General features: G+C 40.9%; 1 protein-coding gene across 1 annotated transcript in view; it reads right to left on the reverse strand.

Annotated features, from left to right (window-relative positions):
• Positions 1 to 8,799, reverse strand: part of HSD17B13 (hydroxysteroid (17-beta) dehydrogenase 13) — a 20,106-nt gene that overhangs the window by 4,449 nt on the left and 6,858 nt on the right. The window contains exons 4-5 of the mRNA XM_010833782.1: positions 6,674 to 6,780; positions 3,164 to 3,301 (exon numbers count right to left, since the gene is read on the reverse strand). Of these exons, the coding sequence (XP_010832084.1) occupies positions 3,164 to 3,301; positions 6,674 to 6,780 (245 nt within the window). The remainder of the gene's footprint in view (positions 1 to 3,163; positions 3,302 to 6,673; positions 6,781 to 8,799) is intronic.

Raw genomic sequence — 8,799 nt, forward strand, 5'->3', positions numbered from 1 at the left:
GGAGTTGGTGATGGACAGAGAGGCCTGGCGTGCTGCGATTCATGGGGTCGCAAAGAGTCGGACACGACTGAGTGACTGAACTGAACTGAACTGACAGTTATAACTTCCTTCCTTGAGATCTCATGTGATTTATTGCAGATGATGGTGTGATCAAGGTTTTCATGGCATTGAGTGGCAAGCCAGCCAAGAATAATACAAATCTATATTTTTTCTAAATTATGGGGTGCTGCCTCTTTCCTCCCTGATTTCTCCTACCTGATTCTATCAACTCCATCTCTAAGCCAAGCCTGACATTAGTATATGGACATGTCAGCCTTTGCCAAGGAAATTCAGAATCAGGGAGTCTGGGTGGGACCAGTCCCAGATTTTCAGCCTTGCCTGGGTCAGCCCTTAGGGTCACCCTAGGAACCCACACACCTGAGGTCACATTATTTTTGTTTGTTTGTTGGCTTTACCATGCAGCATTCAGGGTCTTAATTCCCCAAGCAAGGATTGAACCCATGCTCCCTGCATTGGAAGCCTGGAGTCATAACTGCTCAACCACCAGGAAAGTCCCCGAGGTTGCATTAGCCTCACTCTTCTCATTTATTTTGCCTTCTCCACCAGAAGACCCTGTCCTCTGGGTACACACTAAGCCTGAATGCTTACCAAGAGGGTTTTTATTGGGCCCAATGAGCCCAGAGTCCCAGTTGTATCATGGTATTTACTAATATACAGTGCTGCGTACTTGTTAAGTGCCTGTGTTCTAACTCAGTTAATGATTCAACTGCCAGGGACTGGCTACAGCTCCAGAGATGACACAGCAGGTTTAGGGTTTCAGAGTCAGTAGCTTCAAATCTGGCATGTGGCGTGTGCATGCTCAGTCGTGTCCGACTCTAATGAGGCTGAGCTTAAAAGGGAATTTCTTAACTCCGTTGTGAGTGTGCACACTAAGGCACCTCAGTTGTGTTCGACTCTTTGTGACCCTATGGACTGTAGCCCAGCAGGCTCCTCTGTCCATGGGATTCTCCAGGCAAGAATACTGGAGTGGGTTGCCATTTTCTCCTCCAGGGGATCTTCCTGACTCAGGGATTGAACCTGTGTTTCCTGCATTGGCAGGTGGGTTCTTCACCATCTAAGCCACCTGGGAAGCCCTGTTAACTTTTTTGAATGACTATATTTAGGACTAATTCCCTTCCAATAATAAACTTACTTCACACTAGCAAGCTTAGTATATTTTGTTAACTTGTAGCAGAATGTATACTGGAATTGAGGCAAATTTGTGAGGCAGGTGTATTAATTTTAGGGTCCTTATCCTTCACCTTTCTGCTTTTTTTCCCTCTTATTTCAGGGCCAATTTCTCCTCTCTTATGATCTGAGATCCTCCCTTATCAAAGACAAAGTATATATTTACAGAAATTCACCTTGATCATTTTGAGGGTTTTCCTTATGGCTCAGACAGTGAAGAATCTGCCTGCAATGCAGAAGATGTGGGTTCGATCCCTGGGTCACGATCCCCTGGAGAAGGAAATGGCTACCCACTCCAGCATTCTTGCCTGGAGAAGTCCATGGACAGAAGAGCGTGGTGGGCTACAGTCCATGGGGTCACAAAGAGTCAGACATGACTGAGCAAATAACACTATCACTTTCAAGGGATTAGAGACTCAGTGTATTGCTGTTCTAGAAATGTTTGCATTTTAACAGAAGACAGGGTGGTAACCGTGACCAAATGCATGTGGTTATATTTACTATGTCAGTGTTTTCCAAGCCTGTCTCCAGAGTTACCTGATATGGTTGTCAACGAAGCAAAACAAAACAAAATGCCTTATTCTTAGAACTCGTTCCAGTTTACTGAGTCGGAATTTCTAAGGGAGAGGCTAAGAACATTTACTTTTTATGTAAGCACAGGTGATGATTCTTAGGATCAGGCAAGTCTGGAAAATGTTGGAGGATTTTTGCCAGCACTATGGTGGGTACTGGGAGGAAGATGGTGGAAATGAGGCAGATTCCTGTGCCTTTCCATACTCTATTTGAGGAAGATGAACCATGAAGGGGAGAAGGGGATGTTAGGTATCATTCATTTTAGGGGTGTGGTTCCAAGAGAAGACACCTCTCCATCCTGCCCACCCCCATTCTCACTCCCTCTTAGCACCTGCGTGTGTGTTGAATCTTTCACCTGGACACGAATAAACACCCATTGCTGGACATGTGGACACAGTGCAGGAAGGAAAGGGTAGGATGAACTGAGAAAGTAGCATCAAAATATATACTCTGTCATGTGTAAAACAGATAACTAGTGGGAAGTTACAATATAACACAGGGAGCCCTGCCCAGCATTTTGTGATGACCTAGGGCGGGGGACGGGGAGCGTGGGTGCGATGGCAGGGAGAGAGGCTCACGAGGGAGGGGGTGTGTATACATATCATGGGCACTCAGGTACTTCAGTGGTGTCTGACTCTTTGCGACCCCATGGCTCATTGCCCGTGAGATTTTCCAGGCAAGAATACTGGAGTAGGATGCCAATTCCTCCTCCAGGCGACCTTCCCAACTCAGGGACTGAACCCACGTCTCCGGCATCTCCTGTATTGCAGGTGTATTCTTTACTGCTGAGCCACCGGGGAAGCCTATATATATATATATTTGAGCTGACTGATTTGGGTTGTTGTATGGCAGAAACCAGCACAACATTGTAAAGCAATTATCCTCCAATTAAAAAAAATAAAAAGTGATAATGTTGAATGTTGAAAAAAAAAACACACCCATTGCCTGGATTCATTGGCAGCTAATCTCTCCTGCTAGTCCCTAAAGCATTTTCCCCTTCGTTCATCTAATTTCAAAGTGAAAACATAAAAGCAGTACAGTAACATTAATAAGAAAAAAATGACAAAGAAAAAAATGCTTTTCCTTTTCCGTTTTTTTCCCATATTTTCTCAGTTGACCCACCTACAAATTTCTCATGTAATTTTTATAGGAATTTCCCATGTAATTTTCATAGGAATTACTCATGCAATTGTCATAGGAATTTCTCATGTAATTTTCATAGGAATTTCTCATGTAATTTTATATGAATTTCTCATGTAGTTTTCATAGTAATCACTCATGTAATTTTCTTACTAATTTCTCATGTAATTTTCATACTAATTTCTCATGCTATATTTCTATTCTAACTTGATCTTGGCCTCACCTTGTACTTGGGTTTTTGGTGAACCCAGTATTCACAAAAACTGGGCAGAGACATGAAGTTTTGATACCAGTTTTTCCCAAGGCTTCAAGTTCTGATGTCAGGGCTCGGTGGAAACCAACAGCAGCAAATTTGCTGGAACTGTAAGAGAATTATCCGTCCTTGTTAGCTAAGGAAAAGTGAAACACATTCTTCAACTCTCTGTGAGAAGAAAATGTTGATTTTGCTTGAGAACTAATAAAATCTTCCACTTGGTCATCTATTTTCACATCTGGTTTCACTGAATTGTGACTGTAGCAGTGATAACAACAGAACAAATTCTGCTGCTGCTAAGTCGCTTCAGTCGTGTCCGACTCTGTGCGACCCCATAGACGGCAGCCCACCAGGCTGCCCCGTCCCTGGGATTCTCCAGGCAAGAACACTGGAGTGGGTTGCCATTTCACTCTCCAATGCATGAAAGTGAAAAGTGAAAGTGAAGTCGCTCAGTCGTGTCCGACTCTTTTCGACCCCATGGACTGCAGCCTACCGGGCTCCTCCATCCATGGGATTTTCCAGGCAGGAGTACTGGAGGGGTGCCATTGCCTTCTCCAAACCAATTCTAATAAAACTTTAACTTCATTACTGCTCACTTTTCCACTCTACATGTAGTTTTCCATGCAATTTTTAAACTTTTTTCTAATCAGTTTTTACTACTATTTTTATTTTGAAATATATGAATCAAGAAGAACATGTTTAGAAAAATTACATAACTAATATCTGTATTAACAAGCTTCTGTGGGACTCTATGCATCTCTACTTTCTCAATGGTTTCTCTCTTGAAATGTAGAGTTCACTTTGGCTTCTTAATTTCATTGTGAACATCTGGAGTAAAAAGACTTTTGGTGTGTTAGTGTGAGCGACCTTCAACATATCACCTTGTCTTTTTCCTTTGAGTTTCCCATCTTTAAAATGCTGGTAATAAAATACATGACTGTCTTGAGGATTAAATTGCATAATAACTCTATTACTTAAAAGTAATATGCATAATAACTTTATTACCTATAAGGAGCTATGTAATGTTAATTGTATTTTTGACCCAGATGACAATAAGAACAATAAAGTTAAAGGTTGACTCTTTCTTAAAGGAAAAGAAAAAAGGGAAACTATTAGTACATTGGGTTTCCACATTTCTAAACATTAAAACAATATTGCATGTTTAATCTGTGAAATTCTGATTTGTGTTTTACAATGGTAGAGGCAGTTTGAAATAAACATTTGTATGTGCATGGACACCTTAACCTACAGTGAAACTTAACTACATCTGTGACTACTTTCACTGTCAGAAGTAATTTGATTCATGACTAAATTCAAACTTGAACATGGATGTGCAGGTAAACAATAAACCAACTATCTACCCAGCCACTGATAAACATGTTAACAAGTTAAATTTTTCTATGAGGTTGATATAAGGCTGGAATAAGAAAATGAGAGGCCATTGAAGGAGGTACAAAGAAAAGATTTTTTGCAAATAGTGAATCCTGATGAAAGTGAAAGAGGAGAGTGAAAAAGTTGGCTTAAAGCTCAACATTCAGAAAACGAAGATCATGGCATCTGGTCCCATCATTTCATGGCTGATAGATGGGGAAACAGTGGAAACAGTGTCAGACTTTATTTTTTGGGGCTCCAAAATCACTGCAGATGGTGATTGCAGCCAAGAAATTAAAAGACGCTTACTCCTTGGAAGGAAAGTTATGACCAACCTAGATAGCATATTCAAAAGCAGAGACATTACTTTGCCAACAAAGGTCCGTCTAGTGAAGGCTATGGTTTTTCCAGTGGTCATGTATGGATGTGAGAGTTGGACTGTGAAGAGAGCTGAGTGCCAAAGAATTGATGCTTTTGAACTGTGGTGTTGGAGAAGACTCTTGAGAGTCCCTTGGACTGCAAGGAGATCCAACCAGTCCATCCTAAAGGAGATCAATTCTGGGTGTTCATTGGAAGGACTGATGTTGAAGCTGAAACTCCAGTACTTTGGCCACCTCATGCGAAGAGTTGACTCATTGGAAAAGACTCTGATGCTGGGAGGGATTGGGGGCAGGAGGAGAAGGGAACAACAGAGGATGAGATGGCTGGATGGCATCACCGACTCGATGGACATGAGTTTGAGTAAACTTCGGGAGCTGGTGATGGACAGGGAGGCCTGGCGTGCTGCAGTTCATGGGGTTGCAAAGAGTCAGACACGAATGAGCGACTGAACTGAACTGAGGGCCTTCTTACCTTCTTCTTTTTATATCCTAGTTGTCTGTTGTTTTGTTGTTGTTTAGTTGCTAAGTTGTGTCCAACTCTTTTGTGACACCATGGACTGTAGTCTGCCAGGCTCCTCTGTCCATGGGATTTTCCAGACTAGACTACTGGAGTGGGTTGCCATTTTCTTCTCCAGGGGATCTTCCCAACCCAGGATCAAACCCTCATCTCCTACATTGGCAGGTAGATCTTTACCACTGAACCACCAGGGAAGCCCGTGTCCTTGGTAGACCATGGAGTATGCTATCTGCATTTTTTAATATGGTAGAGGCTTTCTCTCAAACTTTCTCTCTCTTTCTCTGCCTCTCTCTCTCTCTTATACACACACACACACACACACACACACACACACACAGTCTCTCATGACACAAGCACACTGGAAAATGGTTTGTTCCAGTGGCCACTCTGTTTAGCTTTTCTTGGGCACAAGGACCATTGCACAGACTTATGTTCATTTGGACTTATCTGCATGTTTTGCTTCTTAGCCTGTGAATTCCTCATTTCTTTTATGAACATCTACTCATTCCAGGATACAATGGAAACATCCTTGGCACTACTCTTTTCTTTCATTGCTGTGCAGAGGAGTTTTCAGAAATTTAAAAATATTTTAAGTGATGATGAGTTTCATTATTTTAGGAGAAGTCATTTTTAGGAGTTTATTCCAAATTACTATATATATTCTATAAATCCAAATTAACTGTATGAGATTTCTTTAGTTTTTATTTTTTGCAAGACATTTGATTCATTTTGATATTTGGCAAAACTAATACAATTATGTAAAGTTTAAAAATAAAATTAAATTAAAAAAAAAGAAAAAGAAGAAAAAAAATAATATATATAAAAAAAAACAAAGATGAAGAAAACATAATTATAGCTCTCAGAAAAGAATTACAAAATGAAATAAATTACCTGTTAGGAAAATTGGAATCTGAGGTCTAATAAACCCTTAAAGGGGCTCCTCAGGTTTCACTAGTGGTAAAGAACATGCTTTTCAATGCAGGAGATGAAAGAGCTATGGGTTCATTCCTTGGGTTGGGAGGATCCCCTGGAGAAGGGCATGGCAATGCACTTCAATATTCTTGCCTTGGGAATATCATAGATCGAGGAGCCTGTTGGGCTACAGGCCATGGGGTCTCAAAGAGTTGGACAGGACTGACGCGACTTAGCATGGATGCGTGCAAATACTTACAAGTGTAAAAATATGTAACACTGCTAGAAAGTAATACTTACCAATATGGAATAAGATAAGGAATCACTCCGTGGCCGCACACTGAAGCCACTGTGACAATGTGGCCATGGTTTCTCCTTATCATTGATGGAAGAAGTGCTTTTGTGATCTTCAGAATCATTGCAGAGAGAAAAGTAACAATGACACAAGTGTTAGATTTCCCAACTATGTAGTTTTATTTTTTTAATTAATTAATTTATTTTAATTGGAGGATAATTACCTGACTGAAGGTTTTTGCCATATATCGACATGGATCAGCCACAGGTGCACATGTGTCCCCTCATCCTGAACCTCCCTCCCACCTCCCTCCCCATCCTATCCCTCTGGGTTGTCCCACAGCACCAGTTTTGAGTGGCCCTGATTCATGAATCGAACTTGCACTGATCGTCTATGTTCCATATGGTAATATTCACATTTCAATGCTATTCTCTCAAATCATCCCCCCCTCACCTTCTCCCGCTTTATATATATATATATATGAAGTATTACATATTTTTAAACTTGTAAGAAGTTGCCACGCCCTTCTCCAGGGGATCTCCCAGCCCAGGGATCGAATCCACAGCTCTTTCATCTGTTCTTTGCATCTGTGTCTCTTTTGCTGCCTTGCATATAGGGTTGTTGTTACCGTGGTGGTTTTATTTTTAAGACAAAATGTCTTTTGAAACAACTTTTACAATGAAATGAAATGTGTGCCAAGATTCCATGATTATTTCTCTATCAGTGCTAGAAATGAAAAACGATTGGAACGATTGGTTTAAGCTGACACAGAGTGCTATGTACCGTGTACCACATGTCAAAAACTCATCTTAATATCCCTTTCCTTCCCTTCAGAGGGAATCCATAAACTCTGTTTTATGGATCCAACAATGTTATTAATGGAAAAACTCAAGAGTTTTCAGAACTGAAAAAATTCCAGATGGTAATCTTATATCTTGCGATTTCTTTGGTTTGGGACTTTAGCTTTCTAACAGGAAGAGTTAAAACCCTGTGTAGTTATATCAGTTTCAGTAGAAAAAGTTGAGTCCTATACTGATGGTCATTAGGCAACTTGATTAGGTTTAGTATCTCCTGTTTGTAATATTGTGCATCATATATTGATGCCATAGGAAACAAAAGTCTTTCTTTTCCTCCAAAAAGCTTTCTGTTTTGTGAGAAATATCAATAATATTTTATGAGAATTTTATAAGTCCACCCTATAGACCCTATGCAAATTCATAGAGCCAGAACTGCTAAACCACGGCACCCCCAAATTCCTGACCCACAGAAACTGTGAGAGGAAAGTAAACATTTATTCTTGCTTTAGTTCACTGAGTTTTGTTGTGTAGCTATAGAGAGTGACAATAAACTGTGGAAAATTCTTCAAGAGATGGGAATACCAGACCACAGGACCTGCCTCTTGAGAAGCCTATATGCAGGTCAGGAAGCAACAGTTAGAACTCGACATGGAACAACAGACTGGTTCCAAATAGGAAAAGGAGTTCGTCAAGGCTATATATTGTTACCCTGCTTATTTAACTTCTATGCAGAATACATCATGAGAAACACTGGGCTGGAAGAAGCACAGGCTGGAATCAAGATTGCTGGGAGAAATATCAATAACCTCAGATATGCAGATGACACCACCCTTATGGCAGAAAGTGAAGAGGAACTCAAAAGCCTCTTGATGGAAGCGAAAGAGGAAAGTGAAAAAGTTGGCTTAAAGCTCAACATTCAGAAAACGAAGATCATGGCATCTGGTCCCATCATTTCATGGGAAATAGATGAGGAAACAGTGGAAACAGTGTCAGACTTTATTGTTTGGGGCTCCAAAATCACTGCAGATGGTGATTGCAGCCAAGAAATTAAAAGACGCTTACTCCTTGGAAGGAAAGTTATGACCAACCTAGATAGCATATTCAAAAGCGGAGACATTACTTTGCCAACAAAGGTCCATCTAGTGAAGGCTATGGTTTTTCCAGTGGTCATGTATGGATGTGAGAGTTGGACTGTGAAGAAGGCTGAGCACCAAAGAATTGATGCTTTTGAACTGTGGTGTTGGAGAAGACTCTTGAGAGTCCCTTGGACTGCAAGGAGATCCAACCAGTCCATTCTGAAGGAGATCAGCCCTGGGACTTCTTTGGAAGGAATG

The sequence above is a fragment of the Bison bison genome, unplaced genomic scaffold (assembly GCF_000754665.1).
Source record: "Bison bison bison isolate TAMUID 2011002044 unplaced genomic scaffold, Bison_UMD1.0 scf7180017863888, whole genome shotgun sequence".
In the NCBI taxonomy this organism is placed as follows: Eukaryota; Metazoa; Chordata; class Mammalia; order Artiodactyla; family Bovidae; genus Bison; species Bison bison.